Genomic DNA, 24,533 nt, shown 5'->3' on the forward strand with positions numbered 1-24,533 from the left:
TCTGAGCTGTTATTACAAACATATACATTACAGAAGGAACACGGCCTGACATTCATTGCTGTTTAATAAGGTTTTCATCAGCTGCTTTTACTGACATTTTTCATTTCTCTTAAGCCCTGCTTCTAATGTCTCAGTCTTCATTTGATACCATGAAACAAAAGGAGTGGAATATTACACGGAATGTGTTTGTGGCTGAATATCAAAAGAATCACCCAATGCACTTGAAGCATGAAGGCTCTGTAGGCAATTTCCATTCCTGTTTGCATATGCAATCTAGACTGGAAATGCCTTCCTCTTTCCCTACATCAGATCAACCCCATAAAAAAAATAAAAAAAATCTCAAAGAATTGAAAAGAACACTGAGATACACATCTAACATTCAAAAATAAGCATGCCTGTTTGCATCAAGAATTTGGTGAAATTTTCCAAGAACTGCACTTGTGAAACTGTCCACCTCAAGCTGATGTTCAAAAATCACCCATCTCAAAGAATATGAGCCAAAGCAAAGTTTCCCTTTATCACTGAGGAGTGATTGTGAAGTTCTAAACTTTAATTATTTGAGCTAATAAAGTTGGCAAAAAGAGGAAGCAGTTTTCTATCTTACCAAGATGCCAATAAAGGGAGGGTTTGATGGCTAATTAAGGTCCATTAGGATCCGAGGCAAGTTTCTTCTGGCTCAAGGGCACAGCTCTGGCTCATACAAGCACATTTTAGGTGGGGCTAGAGTTACAAAAGAGGGGTCTGTGCCCAAAATCAAATTGTTTGTTATGACCCAATCATAAAAACCTAAAAAAAATAGAAGGGAAAAGCCCTGCTAATATTCTTAACTCATAGGTCAATACTAGTGGTGTCTCTACATCCCTGTCATCCAAGCTTTCCCAGCAGAAAAGAGGTTGAAAGAAGATCCAGTGCATTTTTTCTAGATATTTTTCTACTTTGGTGGGGTGTAACTCTTCAACATGAGACACCTCATGATATGAAGAGGTGAAAGAGAGTGAAGCTTCACAGCCTGTGGTTAAGAGGTGAAAAGGAAGTCTTCCTATGGATGCAATCCTTCTGTGATTACACTTCTGTTCACTTCAGTGGATTTCTATCAATGGCCATTCTTATTACACCTCTCTTTTCCTTAGCTCACAGCTTAGCTCTGCTGCATGGGGTTGGCTTTGTCCCAGCTACACTTTACCTCCAGCAGCTGTGATGGATGAAGGACTCAGACACACAGCCCCCTTTCCTGAATTTGGGACACGCTACAACATTCTGGACAAATATGGTTTCTTTTTTGGATCCCCATAAAGATCAGCAGGCACCATGAAACCTGAGCTGCTTTTGCTCAGCTCTGATACCCAGCACTGCCAGAAGAGGGTTATGCTGAAGTGTCCTGGACAGCTTTACAGATTGAAAATGCCAGTGTCACCACATCTCAGAAGAATTTCAGAAGCTGACTGCTGATACAATAAATCTGAAGATATATCTAACAACAGCGCAGAACAAAAAAAAAAAAAAAAGCTGTGAAGGGCAGGGAGGAAGCTGTGAGAAAAAAATACCAGGTAGGCTAAGAAGTTTGGAGTTGGTGTTAAGTATTAGAAACATTGCCTAATTGCTTTACCAAGACCTCTGCATTCATAGGTCATGCAGGATGCTCCAGAGAGTCTGTCGGCCAAAACAATTCCCCAAGGCCCTGATACCTCCAACCTGGCAAGTAACCCTGCTGCTTACAGATATTCCTTTTAACATCTGGGGTGATGGTGGTGCTGTCCATACAAATACCCACCAGACTTCCTAAATCACACCCAGTGGCACATCATTGCTTTGGGGCCCAGTACCAGTGTGTAATCAGAAATAAGTGCAGCTGGGAAAATATCCATCACTCAACAATCCAACTAGATTGTCACAAAGAGATGATTAAAACAAGGCCCAGATTCCTGCTTTGATGGTCACTTACTCAGGGAAGGAACATTTCTGAGCCTCTTTAGCCTTTGTTAATATAGGTATTAACAGTTAGACCCCAGATTTTATCTGCCTATAAAATGGAGCTCACATAGTTTCTAGGAGTGTCCAGTGATGGTATTTGATGTCACTTTGCTCATTTGTCAGAAGGAGCAGTAATTTTGTTATTGAATTTTAATTTGCCATGGCATCTGTGTAAGACTGTGCCAATTGCCAGGTTTTGTAAATGTGCTAAGACAGTTCTGCTCCTACAGTCAGGTCCAAGTCTTATTAAAATTAAGTGGGTATTTTGAGCATGCTTTGAGTCACCTCTGATTATTTTAAGCTTTTGTTTGTATCACCAGACAAAAACACCCTCTTAACCTAAAAATAGTCAAGAAATATATAATAATTACTTTTTAAAAACCTGCAATTTACAGTGACATTTAACAATTTTACAGAGCTACAATTTGACAAGTATGTAATTACATCTGACCAGTGATAATCACAGACACAAATAAAATAAGGCACATTGAGGCTGACCTTCCTTAATTGAACTTCACAATTAATTATCCTTTTTCTGTATATTATTTACAATCAAGAAATGATCTGTAATCAATTCTATGATTCTATCCTATTTTTCTAAATGTTTCTTAGTTGTTTAGTCTGAAGGGACTGCTCACTTCTCATCACCTCCACTCCTGCCACGAAGCACAGTCCATAACCAGGTGGGAAACCTGGGAGATCTGAGATGGTTTCAGCCCCCTGGACTTCAGACCATGGCTCCCATCTCTTGTGATGAGAATGACAACACTAAGCTTTCCCCTTTAGCTCATGTAGAAACAATGGATGTGGTTCAAGCCTGAAAACAGTGAAATATATACAAATATATAGCTAAATATATAAAAAGTGCTACCTACAATTCCATGGGAACAGTTATTAAGGCAAGCTATGATAGAACGCTTATCTCCAAGAAGAACTTCCACTTCTAATGGAGAAGCATAACCTGCCTCCCTAATTTGTTTTCCCCACAGAGCTTAGTTTTCCACCCCCAGCTTTATTTTAGCAATTAATGAAGTCATTATAAGTCTTTCTATTGATTTCAGTAGCCTCCCATAGAAGACTCCAGCCCTGCCTCTGGCAGCTGCTTTCAGTTCTAGTGGCTAAAAGGAATTTGTTAGTTGTGCAGCATTACATATTAATTTATACCACCAGGTCTGACAGTCTGCCTGGGAGGCAGAAAGGCTGTAATTTAATATTTGAAGGTATATTATGTTCATTAAGTGATATGTGTACATTACCTGACTGTAGACATTAACAGAAATTAATTTTCACGTAAAAGAGCACAGTATAAAGTAATGAGAAATAAAGGAATGCTGGTAAACCACACAGTAACAAAATATTCTCACATCCACAGGTGCCCCCTGAGAATTGTTACCTCATGCCCTGCCTGATACAAGTCCACCAACAGTGGGTTTTGCTGTCCGAGGTGACTCACCTGGAATTAGCTAAGGCTTCCAAGTGAAGCCAAGAAATGTTAACATTTTAAAGAGCTCAGTGATACAATAAATCCTTATACTGGATTTACAGTATTGGCATCACATTTATCTTCAGTATCTGTGATGTTTTTCCACATGAGGTATGAAAAGTGACTGAAAGGTTACAATTGTACCCTAGAACATGCCTATACCACAACTAAAACCTCTTTCTCCTCCTCTAATCCCAAAACTAAAATGACTTTGTCTTCTGTATCGATCCACCAATACCTCATGATCATCATGAGATATTAAAATTATATTCTGTAATAAGCAAATTGCCACACCACATTCAAAAAAACCTACTGAAATGACACAAAAGTAAATGCAAGAACAGAAGATTCTTATAAATTATAACTATAATATAAATTATATTATAATATTATATAAAATGATAAATATTATAAATTATAAATAGATTGCCATTCCTATCGGATATCAAACATCTGACTTTTTCACAGCATGTTTATTCCTTCTTTGGTATATGCCCCTTAGGATAGATGAATTCTTATGGCAGCAAGTTCTGTAAAAATTTGCACGCCATAAATTTAGGCAAAAAAGCACCGGAAAAGATGCCTGGGCCTAAAATCTATTGAAACACAAAGGAATATTTAGATGCTTTGGATCAGTACATGAGTGAAAACCACCTTTTGTAAATAAACATGTGAGAAAAATAATGTCATGAGAAAGAAAATAGGAATATCCTGTGATTCATTTCCTTCCTTATATTATTCACCTTCCACATTATATATATGTAATCTACATAGACATATGTATACATCCAGAACCTTTTCTGCAAGAGGCACTTCATATTGAGAACTGAGACATCACAGCTTTCTCAGCATCCTTCACACTCTTCCCTGTTTTGCTATTGCCTCCAAGAACCTATTTCTGTCCATTTTTATGAGACCAACTGATCCAAATGCACCTCTTGCTAACACTACATATTTACAAATGCATTGTAGTGATTCTGAAATTCCTGATTCCTCTTTGACTGAGATCCAGAGTTTCCAATGGCATGTCTACATTCTCACATCAGAAGAAGAGACTTCTCCTTGGATCTACTTAGGCTTCATGTATCAAAAGCAAACATCTGGCAGTGCCCTGGAAATTGTATTCCACCTTACAAGTATGAAATGGGTTTTTCTACAATGTCAGTGGGAACTCACATTTTTAACAGCTTTGTGCTCCACTGGCCCTCAAGAAGAAAGTGTCCAGGTTTTGGCAATAAGTACAATTAATATATATTCCCTAATTATGATTTCCATAATTCCTGAAATAATACACCTCAGTGTAGGCTTATAAGCATGTGCCATAGAAAGCATTTAACCTGCACCTGTGTTATTTATCATCCACATGACTGAATGCATGGAACAGAGGAGCACCAATGAAAAACTACTAAACAAACAACCCTCTAACCATCTACATGTATAATTATTCACATTATAATAACTTTATGCCAACTTACACACTGCCATTCTTACACAAGTCTTCAAATCCCTGCATGTGGGTTCTGAAGATTCTCTGACCCTCACAGGCAATTTTATTATGCAGTGAGAATTTTCCGAACTTCTCCTCAAAGTAAAACTATAAAATCAAACAGAATAACAGAAGCAAAAGTCAGTAGAACACTAAGACTAGAGTCTAAATATTACAGAATTATTTCCACTTTTCCCTGGATGTTTTTGTTTGGAGGTTTTTTTTATTATTATTATTTGAAGATATTTCAGCTGGTGTAAATTAGAATTTATCCTTCTCAGTCTGAAGCAGAACAAGACATTACCTACTCAACAACAACAACTTGAGTTGTTGTAAACAGCAACTAAGAAGGCTCTCCAATGTCAGGGTTTATCTGCCGGTTATCATGGAGAGCTGTGATGCTGATGGAATGTGAGTGCAGATCCTGCCACTTTGACCACATTGCCTTCCCAAACCTTGTCCCAAATGGAAACAAAAACCAGTTGTGACATCAGAAACCTGATTAATTGAGAGTGGCATTCTGAGCCTGCTGCTGCTGACCCAATGACTGGGAGCTGCCCTGGAGGTTTAAAGTCTCGTGTCCTTCCCAGGGTGGCAGTCACAGATACAACAAACCCGTCCAGTTAAATTACATTAGCCTGCTACTGTTTACAACTGTGGGCATCACACAGGGCCTGCCCATTGTTTGGCACAGACAAGCACAATCAGCCCTGGCATCTGAAGCTGCTGAGGGATTGCCAGCCCCTGGTGCAGATGGTGGCAGCTCGACAGCGCTAATTACCGATGACATTAATGATGAGGTAACCTGTCTCTCTTCAGCTAATAAACAGATGGAATATGTTTCCTATTAATTTTTTTTTCCCAGATAACAAATTGTTTCTTAGATAACAAATTGTAGCTTTAATGATGGAGAGCAACAAAACCAAATTATCTGTTCTTTGGAAAAATTTGTTTTCCGCTAATTGCTCTAAACAATCAATAAGAGAATTACAACTGGCATCCCCCACTGAGAACAGAAGCAGAGGAGTCAAAGTCAATTAGCTTCCTGCAGCACGATGCACTCAGATGGAAAGTCATTACAATAGAGTGTAAAAGTCAAACTACAAAGTGTGCAGCTTCAGGAACAAAGCAGGCTCAGATACAAAGTCTAACAGAGGGCTTTTGGTAACTGAATTGTTCATGTGCCACTGCAGTTTCCAGTTTTCCTTTAGATGCTTCCAAGAAAGGACAAAAGACAAGGTAAGAGGGCATCCTTGGATTGTGGGAGCCCAGGAAGGCTGTAAGCTTTCAGAAGTCATGACCAAGAACCATCTATTCTACAGAATAAAAGGAGCAGATAATCAGCTCTGTTTTCTGTCTCAGAACAAAAATAATAAATGTGGAAAAGCCAAGAACTCGGTGGGGGCCAGTGAAATATTCTACAGGTGGCAGTGTTAGCTTTACAGGTGGACTCAGTGATGTTAGAGGTCTTTTCCAACCTAAATGATTCTAGGACCACCCATACCAGGAAAAAATTCAAGCATGTAAGACTGACCAGTTCTGCTGGAATGAGTTCTCACTGTTGTTTTATTTCATTTGCCTCAAAAGCCTGGAGTTTTAGATGTACTTTTACTTTTTAGACATGATTCACACATTATTCGGTAGTTCTAGTGCATTCAATTAGAAAGTAACATTTTAACTCACTTTGTGCTGGACATAACTCACCTTGTATATTGGAAGACTGAAGTCCCCAATATTTTACAGTAACTCCTTGTACACTACAGTGAAAAACCTTATATTTTGCCCTTGAAAACTGAAATCATAGAGGTCTACATGAGCCCCTGACTGATTTAATTTCTCTGCTGGGCTGAGTTCCTCACTACTAGTAAGGAGTGGCTCTGGCACAAGCTGCTCCAATGACAGCATTTGTCTCCCCCAGGCCTTTCCATCAGGACACTTCCCTGCACAATTTCTCTACAGCAACATCTTTAATTTTATACAGGGTAAAAATTGCTGGCCACCCAAGATCTTAATTAACTGGGCAATCTTTTCAGCAGTGAGGTAATGCTGTATTTGAAAACACATTATCTCCTCACTTTATGCAGTGGCACACAAAGGAGTCCACTCACTTTTTCATGCACATACAATTGCAAAGGCATCAAAAAATTCTGTTTAAGGCCACCTACCACTCCTTTTCCAAGAGTTATCAGAAACAACACAGCCAGCCTATTGAGAAGTGAATAACAATGAATGGCTGTTCAGGGCTAGGAAAGGTTTACACACATCCTCACAGCTCCCCTTATTCAGAGCTGGTAAATAAGGACAGCGTACAAGCCCTACAGCCACTCATTCAGCACCGTGTTGTGACTCCCCCTGTTTATTTCCCCTTGCCTTAAGCAAGTCAAGTCAAGTTCTTTTTTTGGCCACTATATATAAAACTGGTGTGTGTGACCTCAGTACAAAGCATTACATACCTTGTACAAATCAGATAGTACAGTCTGTTGACCATCAAATTCCTTGACTGGGCTTATGGTGCTTTGTCTACACACTGATGACTAATTAAGTTTTGTTGAAAGAGAAAACAAACATTTTGTTTTGTTTTGTTGCAAAACACTACTAATTCAGTGGCTATTCTGCTGCAAAGCAGAAAAGGAATGAAAAAAAATTACCATATTTAACAGTTCTCAGCTCTTCTCCTTGGCCAGGATTCTTGTGGAAGGAAGGCAACATTCCTCCACGGCTGTATGCATAACAACAGTTAAGCCACCTGTAGAATATGGTCTATTTTCCTCTGCAAAAGAGAGCATGTGGTGCTTGGAACGGAAACTTGATACAGGAGGAAACATCTCTCATATAGATTCTTGTTTACAAAGCCACTGACAAAATTTTAAATATTGCTCCGAATGCCTTGCTTACTTTTCCAGCAGAAATGTTTTTTTCCTGTGCTAACACAAGACAGATTTCCATGGAATGCCGGCTGAGTGCTAACATTTGCTCTTTACAACATATCCCTCTACAGATGAGACCAAATTCTGCTTTCATTCTCATTTTGGCAACTACTGTATAAGTAATTAGTTGCACTGTGTCGTTCTAAATCACAAGTTTTGCTTATAATTTTTAGCATTTATCTCATGTTAGCTTTTCTTCCTTAACGCTGGAATCTTCATATTTTATTTACAGATACACAGAGCGGGTATCCAACAAAACTTACATCAGTTCTCACTGTGCAACTTTTGCTCTTCCTTCACACACCTGAAGTGGTTACACAAATGAAAGGAAATCTTCCCTCACACTTTTTGCTTATCTGGGTCACCTGAAATGTGCTGTGCAAAATGCAATTCCTGCAAGGAGAACCCCAGTTCATCCCTCTTCCTGCACTCTGCTTCACACTTGGCTATGCACACAATGTGGTAATTGCTTTTGCTTGACTTGTTCAAACAGCCATTTGTGATGATGTGACAGCCAGGGCACTAATATATTTATGCCCTTTGTAATCGGCCGGCACTGCTTGCAATTAGGTGCAAAGTTAATTAAGTGCAATACATCTAATAACTGCCTGCCAGGAACTGTAAAGTCTGATTTAGCGCATGAACTGTCAAGGTGTCAGAACAGTGCTAAAAAATAAGTTGCTAACAGAGAAACAATCCTGCCACAAACCACAGAAAGGCGCAGTGACAGTGAGTGAGCTGAGGAAAGGAAAAGCCAAGTCAAAACTCATGATTTCCAACAATGGGACATGACCCACCTGCATGCTGATAAGTTGTATCATGCTTAATGGAGCGATAAATTGAAGTATTCTTTTATTTACCAGCCACTGTCTTCTCTTATCGACAACCCTTCCTTCAAGAGCTATAGAAATATGGCACAGAACTTTTTAAAGTCTGGAAATAATAGTAAAAGAACAGATTCTATTTTTTAATAATGCATAAAAAGGGTTATAAGAGGATCTCATTTCATGTTCACAGAACTAGTTTTGTCTGTTTCTTTTACTGCACAAAACACAGCTTTTCTTCTACTGAACCTAAGAGAATAATATTTCATATTCTTCTTCTTCCTTTAACTTTGATTTGCTCACAGGTTCCCTACACCTCCATCACCATTTGGTATGATCTGCAAAATGTTCTTTTCCTCACATTAAGCATTCAGGAAGAATTCAGCTGCAGAAGAAAAGTGTAGCTAGTCAGCAGGGGCAGAAATAAAAAGCCAGCAAGCAAATGACACAAATTCTCGACAGAGAATAATGCAGGACGAGCTGTACATCAGGTCAGAAGTTCCAGGGAGCACAACTGATGAGCTGCACATGTGCCACAGCAGCACAAGGTACCTACCTACAGAGCTCAGTAATGATTTGATTATTAACACACACATAGATGGATGAAGCTCACAAAATTTCCTGTAAGATAGGAAGAAGGACAGCATGGGCAATGTTCTGAAACTTTTTTAGGCCAGCAGATGCAAATAAATTGATGGAATTTGTACTTGCAGAGGATAGCTCAAAACCTGCAGAGACCACCTAAGTCCAAGGACAACATTTCTACCTCTAAAGCAGTCCCCAGTTAAGCTCTCTTTTTAAAATACTTGACAGAAATCCATGTCAGAGAAGTCAGTCTTGGTGGTTTGTTATTATTAACTGATATCTGATCAGGGAAATTATGGCTCTGGATTGACATGAAATTAATAATGCTTGTTGTGTGGTGCCCAGTGACAAAGGTAAATGCTAATAGCTCTGAATTCCTAATGAATGCTAAAGTACTCTTCTGAGCTTTGATTAGTGCTTGTGTTGTGCAATTATGCTCTTCTAAAATTGCTGTGAATTACCATCATGATATTATTATTCTCATATTTTCTATTCCTCTGAAATTCTCAAAATTTCCTGCAGCTAAAAATGGATTTCATTTGCATTATCACAAGCTTTGCTTGTTTAATGAAAAATAATTCCATGCAGACTCTCATGTTAAATTGTCCATTTAAAATTTTCCTGTTATCTAGATTATGTTGAAGTGTCCTTTCTTTCATTTATCATTTGCCTCTATTATCACAGTCACTGCCCTCACTTCATGCTACATTTCAGAGAGAAAGAAAAAATGAAAGACATTTTTACTCATATCTTTTGCCTGGAAGCCCTTTCCTCTGCATGTTCTCCCTTTTCCCTAAAATTCCTTATTTGGAAAGCTTAAAATGAAAAGGAAAAAAAAATAAAAAAAAATAAAAGAAAAAGCTTACTTGTCAGGTAAATGTGGTGGCTATGTTAAAAATCCAATTTTGTTGGTTTTTGATTGCACTAGGGTCTGCAGAAGACTTGCATGCCAAAGTGAGTACAGTACCAGAACCAGCAAAATCCACTCAACAGCCAAATTGCAAACACTGTGGGAAATGTGGGTTTGTAAGAGCATGAAGGAGCCTTGGACGTGTTGAGTTTAATAATTTTAAAAAAACACCACACAGACATGTCCTTCAAAATTTAAAAGTATGAAAGTGTCCCACAATATAAAGAAGTCATCTGATATTTGAAATATCTCTTCCTACATCTATCACCGCTGCATGAAGTATGTGTATGTTTAAGTAGGTGGACAAAAGGAGATAGAAATAGCATCTGTACTTCAAAATTTAACCCACATTAACTTTTCCTTGGTTTACATTTCATTTCTATTCTATTTCATGTTCTATTCATATTCTATTAATTTCATTTCTATTACAACAAAAATGGAAACATCTTTTGACCTTTGCACAGTTTTGATAGTTTCAAGAACTGATATTTATTTTTTTCAGTCTCTCACCATCATTTTGCTGCCTGCAAATTAAAAGCATTCATTGCAATATTTCTACTAAGAGTGAATCGGTTATTTTTCAAGTAGATTATGAGCAATTTTCTGATGTATTGAGAAATGATGGACTAGAAGATAGCCTAGATAACTAAATTTATATTGTGTTTCAGTACATACACAATATTTACTTCTTTTTGTCTCTCTTACTTCTTTCCAACTGCTTCCATTTTCACCTCATATATGCATCTGATTTTCCTCTCACATACACACAATTCTCCTTCACAAAGTGTTAATAGAACACGTGTGGTCACGATTTCACACTTGCAATATTCAAATAGCTTCCAAGTTAGTCAGAGGAAGTTTGACTGTGTCCATATGTACATTTCAACAGATGAAAGCCTGGATCAGATGAAGGAAAACAATCTTTTTTAAAAAACAAAACAAAACAAAAAAATCTTATATGAGGTTATTTATGCCTTAATGATTTTAAAAAAAATATTCACCATGGATAAAAACAAATGGAAATACTTCATCTCTAACTTTATCATGATGTGGGGAAAATTGAGCCCACATTGAGCATCTGCAGATTACATCTTTCAAGGCTGCACCAGGAGGATTTTGTAAGGACAGCTATAGAATGTGGGGTGTCAAAGCAGGGATGTGCACTCCTGAAACCATGGCTTCTTTTCCTCTGTCTGTCAGCATCACCAGCCTGTTCCCATCGCTTCCTACATGGATCACCATCCCAGTGAGCTGTGTAGATGTCCTGATGGTGATGCACCATCATCTCTGACCCTGCCATAAATCCCAGTTCTGTGTCCAAGGCAACAGGCATGGCCCTGACACTGATCTCTTGCACACTCAAGTCACACTGAATTAAGCAGGGCTGTTATTTTTAGGTACCCCACACAAGGTGGATCAAGACAGGGATCAGGGATGGGGCACTGCCCTTGCCAGTGAGCCAACCTTGTGCAACTGGAGCCACAGTAAATGGAAATTATTAGAGAAGCTCCCAGCCACACTTCATGGAAACTTCCACTCTGCCACCCACATGGTCACTGCCCAGTCTTACCCTTTATGTGGGAGGGTCAGCACAGACTCTGCTCACTTCAAAATGTTTCTTTCATATTAGAGATCAGCTTCAAGGGCCTAGGAGAGGAGCTAATCCTACACACATGTGTCTCTGGTGAGATGGCAACTGTCCCTGGCCAAGGAATTAACACCCCTTTTAAAGTTATCCTCTTTATGCTGAGCTTCCAACAAACAAATCAAATCCAGCATTTAGCAACTGCATGTTTCACATCACCAAAAGCCCTTTCAGACCTTGAAGCTGTACACACTGTCTGCTGGAATGACCCCAGGCACTCTGTGACAATTGAATTATAAGCAGTGACACCCTCTTTCCCACCCCATTGCACTGAGTTACCTCCACAGAGAGGACTCCACATGCTTTCATGCAGCCAGCAATGTGCTGGACAACAGCAGGAACATATTATTAAATATTTCTTTTATCTTCACATACAATAGCTGCAGATTTAACCAGCCAGCAAATATTTTCCATTAGAGTATTGCAGCCACGAGGTTCCAAGCCTTGGAGACCAAAGGGGTCTTAGGTGGTTGTAAATCTCCAGTCACTTTTATCTAGTCCATCCCATTTTATCCACAAAACCTTGAAGAAAACACCCAGCCACAGGGCACAGCGCAAGATGAAATGCACGCAGTCATCTGGGCTGCTCTGTTCCCTGCTAGACCTCCAAGATATCACAGGTTTAGCTGCTGACCCTTCACTACAGTTTAGATTTTGTTTGAGGATGTCAGAAATATTCCCTGAGACTGGAGAGACTGCAGCCAGTGAGCTGGGTGGTCCTCTGCAGTCTGAGGCCTTCTGGGCTCTCAGGAAGTGATTGTGCTAATCCATCACTGAACTCAGTGGCCTGAGCAGCCATACCACCTCACTGCTGCTGCAGTGTGGAGGGGTCCTCCTTCTGGATGAGCTGGACTGGCACTGAGACTGGATCCTGTCAGTAAATAAATAGTTGTCCGGTTTTTTTAAAATTGTCTTTGTATTACTTTGTGCAGTGCTTTACCTGTATGCAAGAAGCACATTACTTCCTTCCCTGGATGTCTGCAGAGAATGGAAGAGCGGCCTGAATGCAGAGATGTGAAGAAATTACAGAGTGCTGAATCCAAACCTCTTCGAACATGGAAATGGTCTGATGGGTTCATATCCATTAGCACATGGCTATTCTATTTATAAATTCTTTTAAATCTACCTGGCTATGGCTAATGAAGTGACTCTGAAGTGCTTTGTGGATAACTCACAGAGATTTGGGAGGAGTTCTAGTCCAGGGTCTGCTGCTTAGCTCATGAACAGCAGGATTAATAAATTTCTTCCCCTGGTTACTATTTCCATCTGCAGAGTACAAAGCTATTAAAGCATAAGAAGATGTACAAAAAAAAAAAAAAAGCCATTATTATTAAAGGATCCCTTTATTTTCAAACTCCACTAAACTGCAGGAAGGTTTAAAATCTGTGTTGCTGTAATCAAAAATCACAATTTGCTGTAGTCAAAACCACAATTGGTTTGTACTAGGATGGTTCTACCTGTTACCAACTAAACCATACTATGAAGCTGTGACCAAACAGCAGCTACATACAAGCCTGGAGGGATGCACAAATTGTCACTGGCTAGAAAGATACCAAAACACTTTGTAGTTGCATACAGCTCTCTGAGTCCTTACTTGAACAACCAGGGACTATAAGGAGTAATACACACAGCTTCAATTCCCTGAATCAAATGGCTGTGAAGTCAGGAAGAAGCTCCTGACTGGTTATTTGAATAACCCTTTTAGTGGGAGTCAGACACACAGCACATACAATTGTGGCTGACTGTCCCACGTTCAGGCTGGCAGGTGATAAGAACTTGCAGACAACCCAAGTTCTGCTGGAGATGGTGGCCCCAGCTGCCTGCTGACAGAATGGCAGAGGAGTCACACATTTGTTAGTCAGCTCCCAGGCTGCAGTGCCAATCACAGGGTATGATAAACTAGGCCTGTCACTTAATTGCACTGCAAAGTCGACAACTGAACAATCTCATCAGTCCCAGATAAAAACTGGGCTGTAGTTAGCAATCCATAAATCCCTTTGTCCCATCCTGAAGGCAGTATGCAGCAACATTTTGGAGTCTCTGAAATCATCTTTACCACAGAGATGACAGATGAGATGCTGCTGGGCAAACATGTCTAGGACACTGCAGGAATACTGTGCCAGGATGTGTGAGCAGGACTGAAGATGCTGCAGGCTTGAAGGTGTTTGTCTGCCTGTCCTGCATCACATTAACCCAGCCCAAATATTGGAAAGCAGAAGCTCACAGCCTTACACACAACCCAAGGTTACACAAATAAACAATCAGCATCACACAGCAGACCAAGCCAGCACACTGATTGTCTCCCTCTGAGAAATACCTGCGAGTAAATGAGTGCTAAAAACACTTAAGGTCCTCCACAAAATTAGTAATGATCCTCCCATGTAGAAAAATCCTAGGTAGTTATTTGATCTCACTTTCAAATAGTTGTATAGTTTAGGAAAAAAAAGGTTTTTACCTTAATGTAGCTATCGTACAGAACCAATATGAAACTTGCTCCGTATTACTGCATCCCAACCTGCATTTGCATCAGTTGGGATCTTCAAACACTAACATGGAGTGAGAGCTGGAATGGGTGAGGGCTTGTTCCATCAGTTTGATTTTTTAAAATCCGTATTTCCCTCTGTTTCCTGCAGCAAGTGCTCTCCCGTGTAAAATGTGCAGATATCACATAAGGCAGATTCAGGACCAGCTTATTCCTACACTGTGACATTGCAGCTCTTGGCTTTCTAAGCTTAGCTCCTATCAACCATTTAAAGATGAAACCAAGCATCTTGAAATTCAAAACCAGAGCTTTCTAACACAAAAGCATACCTTTTTCTTGCCAGCACACTAACAGCATTTTTAGGGCATTTGGAAATGACATTTGAACGCGGATGGCAAGGCCAGCGAGTGCCTTTGAGAGGCTCGAGAGGTTACTTTGACTCTGGCACCACCTACTGACCTGCCAATAAAAGCGCCCGGACTACCACTGCAAGAAAGGCCCTCATTAATCAAGGAAATACACCCCGATTTCTTCTTGCTGTGTGAATATTTCTATTTTTTCATCAGCAAGACAGCTTTAACTTACATCCTCGAAAAATATTTTCTTAGCTTCTCATTACTGTTGACATTGATCAGAGCGCAATGATATAATGTAATAGGATCTTCCCAGTCTGTAAGATAACCAGTACAAATAAACAAAAAGCTGCTTGCACTGACTTTGCAAGCAATTCTTCAGCACACAGACACCGAGGAGGAACGAGCTGTTTAGTGTAACTGCCAGGAATGTACTTAGCTGTGCAAAACACATTAAAATATGAAGGCAAAAATAAAACCTCACAAAAAGGTTTAGGTTAGAAAACAGTTTTCTTATTCTTGCCTTCCTAAATATTTCTTCTTCCCTTTCTAGATAGAAAATATTCGCCATGCATTAACAAGGAAACCAAAAACGATATGAAAATGTATTTTTTGGTCAATATTTAGGCTAAAAATATTTCTTTTTAAGAACAAGTGGCAACTTTTTATCTGGATTTTAAGGTTACTGAAAAGCATCAAAGTTGAGTTTCATAATTTTTTGCCACTATTGAAAATCAACTATTCAAACAGAAAACACTTGGACTAAATATATTTCTTTAAAATATTTAAATCTACTCCTAAATGTTGTGTAATTTTTCAGAGTTATGTGGAAAATATTTTGTCTTTGTCTGTATGAATGTACTGACCTCGCTTAACAGGGAAACAGAATTTAAACTTCAATCAAAATGCATAAGGGCAAGTAGGGGTTACAGCAAATTGCAAAGATGAAGACAGAGGCTGGTAAGTAAAAACTGCTGCAGAATAACAAGAATTGATCACCTGTAGCTCTGGGGAATGAAATGAAGACAGTGAATACTGTCTTAAGCCTGCTGGACATTCAGAAGAAGAGAACTGTCATGCTTGCAGGGCCTGCTGATTAATGCTTGGCTTTAGAGTAATATAAGATTTATTGCATTTTGCCTTAAGTGGGTAATTGAATAATGCCTCTAAAAAGCAATAATTTTCCCATGAAGTTCATAAAGTTAATACACTTCAAATCTCCAAAGAAAAGAAACAGCTACACATATACCTGTGGAAATCACTGGACATAAATCATCATGCACAAATGTGACTTCATAGAGGTTTGTTATTACAGTGTTTTACAGGAAAGTATAAATAAATTATTTTAAAATAGTGCCTGTGTACACCCAGCATGAATGAACACTGATTCCTGATCTCCCATATTTTTATATCATAGTAACTTCATTGGATCACTGAATATAATTCTCACTTTACATGGACTAAAATAAAACTGAAGCTCAAATTAGCCTGACTCAAAATCTAGTTGTTAGTCTTGTGGGAGAACAAGTTCCACATACACTGCTTAGACTCTCGAAATCAATGGGAAAACAGGGAAAAGGAAAGAAAATTCATATTGACTGGTGGTGTGTTTGGGGTTTACAGACCATATCCTGTAAAATGCATGTAAGGCTCAGACAATGAGCCAAGGAAGTAGCACTGTGTCGTCAGGAGTCACCCACAGATGGGGGATGAAATCTTTGTGCTCCACAGTGCAGATGACCAGAATGAAGATCTTGTCAGACCAGAGGAAAAGCAAGGTGTCCTTTTCTAGTTTGTCCTACTTAAACCAGGTAGAAGGGGCTCCAGGAATGACTGTACTCCATAGGAATAGATTTATAAGTGTACAAAGCTGTAGGTTAGACTAGCACATCAAAGATATGTTGCTTAATTTACGCAAAAAAAGAAACTGATAAAAATCCAAAATTTAAAAGCAGCGTTTGGAAGCAAAGTGGTGTCAGAAATTCTGCCTCAGATGATTATAACAATAAAGGAACATGAACTCATAGTGTCTCTTGAAACCACAAAAAGTGAGCTGAAATATCCTCAAATCTACTACCACCAAACCTACCCAAATCCTCAAGATTATGTACTTAGAAAGTATCACCTCTAAAGCATCAACCACACTCTCAACATTCTCTTGAGAAAGCACTGAACAGATACTGGGTTTAGAGCAGAAGAAAACATCAGACACTTAGACTGCCACACTTGAGGACACCTGTTAGAACATTCTTAATCTTGAGCACTACAACAAAGGTAGTGAAACATTTCAAGCTTCAGTTTCAACAGAAACAGAGACCTCTGAGCCTGCCTTTTCTCTGCAGGCGCTAGGTAATAGTGGAGTTCAGAGGTGCACAATTACCCACACCAACCCAATCGTGACCACAACCACTCCAACTCAGCTCCTCAGTGAATGCAAACCCCTAAGTGCTGGAGTCATGCTGATGGCTCCAGCCACAACAGATCAGAACCTGGACTCCAGGTTTTCATATCCCTTTTCAACCTCTGCGTTCCACCTGGCCATGACAAGAAAATGGCCTTCTTGCTACGGCATGCCCCTTACACTCCCCATATTACCCTCAGAGGGTTACAGCTGAGAAAACTGATTTCTTTTGCACTAATGAAACGATTCTCAGGCTGGACTGCAGGGATAGAATGCATTTCAGACATTCTTCTTCTCTGAATTAATGCACATGGGGCTACTAATGCAGTACTGCTGACATCAGCCATCTTTTTTGATGTGCACTTCAGGTTAAATGGCTTCACAAGGAACACCAATGGAAACATTGGAATTCTCTAGTCATAGTTTTAAATTTCACTTTGAACTATCTGGCAATCTCAGCCAGGTATGAAGTAAATTATGGGCCTCCAATAAATTTTCAGGACATTCTCTACTACTTGACACTAGATAAAAAGCACATTTTAAAAATATGATAGAGACATCTCAAATTTGAAAGCAATGTTATCAGGACATATAAAGTAAGACAATGAAAGAGGGAGGGCACATTTTAGTACTGATGTGTACTTAGAAAGAATTATCATCTTTCATCCTTCAACCAGTTTTAGCATGGTAATGCCTTGGGAATTCTGTGCTAAGAAAAAGGCCAGATGGGACGACATATTGGCCCAACAGCTCTTAAGGAGTAAAGGGATTTGGGTTTGCTCCTATTAGAGTAGATTAATGGCATATCAGAATGGCTATGAGAAACAAGGGAATTGTTGGCTGAAGAAAAGTTACTCAGTCTTGAAAGCAAGCAAGCAAGCAGTGTCGGCTGCCAGTGAAGCAGCCCTCAGTATAAGGCATTAAACAAGTGATTTCCTTTGTTATGGTTTAGGAATTTATAGTTCTTACCCATGTTGGTCTGAAACATGATAAATATTGATTTGTGTTTCCATAAAAAGCCCGTAATAATTCCTAAATGAGGAGGAGAATTGCTTGGATAAAGTGTTATGCCACATTCTTCAAGGCTGCCTGATGGGATGTGAAGTACTTGGGATGCCAAATTTGCATTGTTCATTAACCAAAACATATTCTTTGGTGTCAAATTTAGGACTTGTGTTAACGCAGCACCGTATGTAGGAAGTTCCATTCCAGATAGCACAGTAAATACTAACAGGGAAAAACTGGAAAGGGGAAGTCCAAGACCTATAAGCAAATTGCAGGGGGGCCCAGTGGATGGAAGTTTGGAATGGCTCAAATATTTTGAGGGGTGAGGAAGGGGATTGAAAACTGGGAGTAATGCGAGATAGCAAATCTTGCCAAAATATTTATGTCTCTGACCTAGGCAGGTTAGATCTTCAGATGAGAATCTGGTTTGCAACCAGGGGCAGCTAATAAAAAGGAAAATTTATGGCTTTCTCATCGTAAACGCTGCCCCAGATGTTCAAGCACAAAGTACATAGGTTCACCACCAAACCAAATGCAAGGAAGAAGATCAATTAAACACCATCAGAGTATCCTTTTACTGGTAAAGGCAGAGTATTTGTCTAAAGAGCAAACAGCATACGGTATCTCAAGTGGCTCCTTAAAGCTCTCACCATAAAGTTATTGATGATGTTAATATGAGAATTGCAATATGAAGACCAAAGACTACATTTTTTTACTCCTCTTCTTTACAAGGGGAGAAATAGAGCAAGTCATGAAGCCTGGACAGGCCTGCTAGTGTTCCTGAAAGGTTATGAGAAGTTCATTTAGTAAGAGGAAAACCCTAAAACATGAAACAGACTCATGATGTCCTTTTGTTTGATCAGACATACTGCCACATGGACTTTAATACTCCAACAATAAGCTGTTTTCTGAATTTCTGCACTAAGAGTGACACTGCAATTACCGTACCTGTGACCTCAGTGCTGTACACCACACAATCCTTGGCTTCACCCTAAAAGCTGATTTTGAGGCAGACATTGCTGTGTTACATTTTATTTTCACACAGACATTGCTATATTATATATTATGTATAAATATGATTAATCACTGTGCACTCTTCATATTCTACAGCCAAAAGCATCCAGAGCTGTAACTGCTGAAATGCCAGATTTCCCTTGCTGCTTTGCTGAGCAAGTCCAAAAAGCCTCACTCTTAGCTGAAAATGCCTGTTTTCAGTTGCAAATAAGCTTTCTGCTATGATTCATAAAGTTTAGGGCTCAATGCATGATTATGCTAATCCTCATAATAAATCAGCAATAAACTTGAAACCACTAAAAAGGTGAGTGGTCCCTGCAAACCTGAAAGACTAGAATAGGTTGGTGAATGTTTTTGTGGTCCAAACTTTCAATTTTTTTTTTTATATTTGACAGAAGAGTTTTCTGTCTTTTTCAGTGCAGAGACTTAGGACACCTTCATTACACTCTACTTAAAACTCAGCCTTCCCTGCTACTTCTTATTAGCCACATTAGAGAATTTTTGCTACCAAATACTCAGAGATCATGGATAATACACAGATTAGGCACATCTTGCCTCTAGTAAGTTTGGGAGGACACCACATGCCTGGCTCTCCTAGATGGCTTCAGCTGGCAATCTAATAAAAAAGAAAAATGCCTTCTTATTCCCTGTGAGAGACTTTAAGAGTGTATCTATGGGGGAAACAGTTTTGGAAACACGTAAAAATTACAAATTTTGGTTCTGCTTTGCAAAGGAAATAAATAGAAGCACTTGCCACGTGCTGAAAAGCTGGAAATAAGCAGATTGAAAAGAATTAGAAGACTTATCTAAGATTCTTCAAAGCCAAGTTAGAAGACCAAAGGATGTAGAAAGCTGAGCAAGGCATGCAATGATGAACAGCACTCCGTGGCAGTTGTGTGAGACCCCAACTTTTGTACCATTTCTGACATTTAACATTACACATTATATGAAAAGCATTTCAGTTGCTAACAATCAGTCCTATGAGTGCCCACATGCATGATGTATCCATCATTTCTGTCTCACAGTGCTCTCATGATGCATAAAAAGGAATGCCAAAACATTTAGGACAGGAAGCCTGATTAATTGTTTATTCCATGCTGCTCTCCTGTATCTACTGGTGTTCAACCCATGAGAAAATCACCTCTGGTCAGACCAAAGGTCCACAGCTAGCTGAGGAAAACAAGGTATTCAGGGATTTAGCTTTCCCATGAGATGCCCTCTCAGTCACTCCAGAACTGCCTGCTGGCATCTACTCAGGTGCCTCTCTTACTGGAACAAGTATATTCAAAGTGGAGCTCATTTCTCTGGGACACACAAAAAAGGATGGCACAAAGGAGATTTAAAGACAGCTGAAGCCTACAAAGAAGCTGAGCTATAATCCTTGTGCTAAGGGTTTCCAGTAGTCCACCACACTGGATTTACTCATAAAATGTTTTCTTCATTTACTTTGAGTTTCAGCCTCTCCTTTAAACAGCACTTTAAAAAGCGGTGCCTGACTTGAACAGCCCACGTTTCTGGATCGAAATTTACTGCTCTTCCTCGAAGAACACCGTTCTTTGTAATGTCACTTGTAACAACTGCACTTTTAGGCTAATATAAATGTAGTCCAAATTTCACTTCCTTTCACATTCCATTTTTGCAGAAATGACGTAGATGAGACAAATACAGAAACTTCAACGGGAATAGTCTTGTGCAGATGGAGGAGACCCAAATGTGCTTAGTAGGGCAGGTCTTGGTGGGAGTCAAAAGAGTCCAAAGGACAGATGTGTTGTTTGTTAATCCTTCAGGAAACCCTTGTGATTAGGAACTCCTAGATCTCCAAAAGGCCAGCCAACTAAAAACCATACACTCTGCTCCAGCACTCAGAGTACTCTCCATTTGGGAGAATAATAGGATTGCTTGGCCAGAAATAAGAAAGAACAATGTAAATAAGGTTATTATACATAAAAATCAGAGTGCATGCCCTGGAGGATGGGGAGATTTTAATTCAATAAATCAATGAGGAAGATCTGGCATAGTTCATTGTCCAACTGGCTTAGAAATTTAACAAGAATACTAGGGCAGTCATTTCTTTAAGAAGCTTAAGGAAAAAACAGAGGTAGATTCAAGCCAATGTATTAAAACACTATGAAAGGCAAGTGAAAGCCATTAGGAAAGAACCTGAAAGCAATTCACTGTGACCCCCAGAGAATATCAGTACAAGGGTGGAGGAAAACCAGAGAGTACCCAATGAGAGCTAACAAATAAAAGCATAAAGTCATGTGGAATACAGAAAGCATTCAGATTGTACTAATTTTTTCATGGATGAAAATAAATATCTCAATTTTCTATAATTCCAGTATTGTAATTTCTATAATATTTGTGATACCCAATACTGCATTTAATCAACAACACTATTTTAAAACTTTTTTCTTACTAATAATTATTTGTATTACTGAGACTCCAGTTCACAAAAAATAAGACAAATACAGCTGCTGCCTCCAAATATGAACAAATACATAACAGTACCATAAAAAAAGAAAACAGTCAGCAGTACAATGAATTATTTCAGCACACCATCTACATACTTGCTTTCAATATTTCTGTAGACCTCATGACAGAGCAGAAACATCAGAGGGTGAAGCCTCTCCAGTGCCACTGCTAATTCATGGGGAGCACCTTCTCAGCATGAAGGACATGTTAGAAAAAAGTACAAGATGTTTCCTTGGAAATCTCTGGGGGAGTCAGTTCATGGAAGCAGCAGAGCAGCTCGCAGGGCAACTGCAGCAGAGGAGAGGAACTGAGCTGCTGAGCCAAGCTGAGGGTTCATTCAAAAGCAGACACTGATGGAGAACAAAGATTTCAGCCTGGACTAAAAGAGACACTGAGTGCCCTTGTTGAGAGATTACTCCAGGCTAAGTCATAGAAGCAAAAGAGGAGGAAATCAGGGGCACAAAACCCTGCAGAAAAGGAGAAGGGAACTGGAGAGGATCTGCTTATGATGTGCTGAAGGAACAAACAGGAAAGTAGAAGACAAATCAGGATAAGACAGAGGCAGGGCAGCCAGACCAGACCTGATCTCATGCAGACAAGTGCAGTTGGATGGGTCAAAGGGAATGAGCAGGAACTGACCAGAGAGATCAGGAATGCTGGATGGAGCTTCAGCCATGCTGAGTTATGACACAGCCACCAACAAATACTTGACTCACATAAGCACCATATTTAAGTACTGGAACTCAGTGGAACAGAATGGCACAGTACAGCAAAATCATCTCTTCCTTGTTATTCCTAGGACAGAGTACTGAACAGCTTTATGGCCCATCTGTGGGGGAACACAGCAACTGAAATGATATATGGACAGTAGGACCCTGGTTTCAAAAAAAAATTAGTAATATTAATGTTCTCATTATGCATACTCACCATCCTGAATAATTACATATTCATCACATAATTTTCTTGGTTTGATTCTTCCAGACAAGCAAGATTAAAATATCACTGTCTAGTATGTTATAGCCTTCTATAGCTAAAATCTTCCCACCTCATTGGACACAAGAGTTACAAGAAGTAGGGAGATAAAGAAATTCAAATTCTGTTGTTTACTTCTCATAGTGGAAACAATTCATAACTCTACCTCCACATTCACCCACGCTTGGTCCAAGGGCAGCTCTGTCATTCCAGCAGCAGTGGCAGCACACTCCTGAACACTTATGAAAAGCACACTTATGAAAAACCTACCCTTTTTATGATGGTGATTTTTTTTCAAACACCACTGAGGGTTTTGAACAGAACAACATTTACACCAGCAGCATAACACAAAGTAAAAACCACCCCTGTGCTGATAGTTACAAAATGACATCAGCTAACACATCGCCCGGTAACTCTTCATTACTTCCGAAGATGCAGAAAAGATTTGAAGAGATACAAGCTATGTAACTCAACTTTGCACCTGACACTTAGCAAATGTGAGACTCTGTTTTGACCTGAGGGAAATTGGAATTTCACACATAAATGGCTGCCCAGAGCAAATAATCAACTTGCCCACAGTCAGATCTAATGTGGGAGGCCCCTCTCCAGATAAAATCATGAATAATCCCAAAATTAACACAAGTATGTTTTCATTTACTTATCCACATTCTGACACTCAGTTTTTTTATGAAATGAGTGCAGAAGTTATTTTAAGAAAGGAAGTAAAAATTACTAGGGGTCTATCAAGAATTACACAAGAATGCAAAATATTTTGATCACAGGATTAATTCCTTGCCAATTAATTTCAACATTTAGGTCTTCATCATTTCAGCTGTAGCCTGAATTAATATTACATGTTTAAGAAAGAAACTCATTTCAGATAAGTATTATCTGCCAAGAAAGTGCACTTATAAAATATTCTTTAGCGTGCAAAAGAAATATTAGATTTCCATGAACTCATTCTTATGTTCTTACTAACAACTGTGGTGGACAGCAAGTAATAACAGAGACAGGCCAGCACAGCAGTAAAATATGTGAACACATCAATTTATAAAAAACAGCATTTGGTTATTATTGTTGGTTTTGAGGAGCAGTCTTGCCAGCTGTCACAAAATGCATAAACAGTTCATAATCTGTAATAGTTCCTCGGACAGCTGCAAGACCATAAGGAACCAACTTTTATTCCTCAAATGAAAGATGTTATTTCAGTCCAAAATGGAGAGATATTTTAGAAAACATATTCCAAAAATAAAGCAGAAAATCAAGACTTTTTTAAAAAGACTTGTGGGGTTCCAACCAGATAAAACTCAAGTTAAAATGCTTATTATCACTCACTACTTTCCAGAACCCCTCCAGCTTCCTGTCTTCTCATAACTGTGTTATGCAGCACATGAAGGCCCCTAACAGCCATGGCATGAAGAAGGAAAAAAAAAAAAAAACAAACACAGGAAATTCACATAAATATTCAGACTATGCAATGTAGCTGTACAGAGTTGGTGTTTTCCTTTGCAAGAGCTTGTGCAAACATTCTGCTCAATTTCATATCTGTGGGAGTTTGCATCCCCCACATCCAATTTTCAAAAGCAAACTCTCACAAACCCTTATTCTCATAATAAACATCCCCAGCTACATCTCACCTAAATTTTCCACGGTGCTGAGTTTAATAAAAGCTGGATTTAGCACCTCTATTTAGACAAGAATTGTTAAACAGTTTCTTGTAAAGAATCCTTTTTTTCCATCTGCACTAGGAGAGGCACAGAATTGGGTGTCTTATGATTCTTTGCATGACTATAGAAAATGAGATACTTTCTAACACAAGGAAACTTAAAGATAAGTTTAGTGATTACAGTATATAAACCTGTTTTTTACAAGGGAAAAACCCTGCTTGTTTGCACCTTCTACATGTAGTATCAAATGGAACAGTTAAGAAAAAATACAACACAACATTCAGAAATGTTCAGAAATAGTTTTTGTGAGAAAGTTCTAGGATTGAAAATTTTTTA

The 24,533-nt window shown here is 39.1% G+C and overlaps 1 protein-coding gene across 12 annotated transcripts in view; it reads right to left on the reverse strand.

Annotated features, from left to right (window-relative positions):
• Positions 1-24,533, reverse strand: part of LOC147653292 (uncharacterized) — an 80,905-nt gene that overhangs the window by 38,043 nt on the left and 18,329 nt on the right. For 3 of the 12 annotated variants that reach the window (XM_086888212.1, XM_086888214.1, XM_086888215.1), the window contains exon 3: positions 4,930-5,048. The exons of 7 other annotated variants lie outside the window; for them this stretch is intronic. In XM_086888212.1, coding sequence (XP_086744338.1) covers positions 4,930-5,048 — 119 coding nt within the window. Of the gene's footprint in view, positions 1-4,929; positions 5,049-7,588; positions 7,711-23,865; positions 23,936-24,533 lie in introns of those variants that run through there. 2 more of the 12 variants (XR_015286584.1, XR_015286583.1) reach the window with 2 other exon arrangements.

The sequence above is a fragment of the Cyanistes caeruleus genome, chromosome 5 (assembly GCF_971803275.1).
Source record: "Cyanistes caeruleus chromosome 5, bCyaCae1.hap1.1, whole genome shotgun sequence".
Taxonomy (NCBI): Eukaryota; Metazoa; Chordata; class Aves; order Passeriformes; family Paridae; genus Cyanistes; species Cyanistes caeruleus.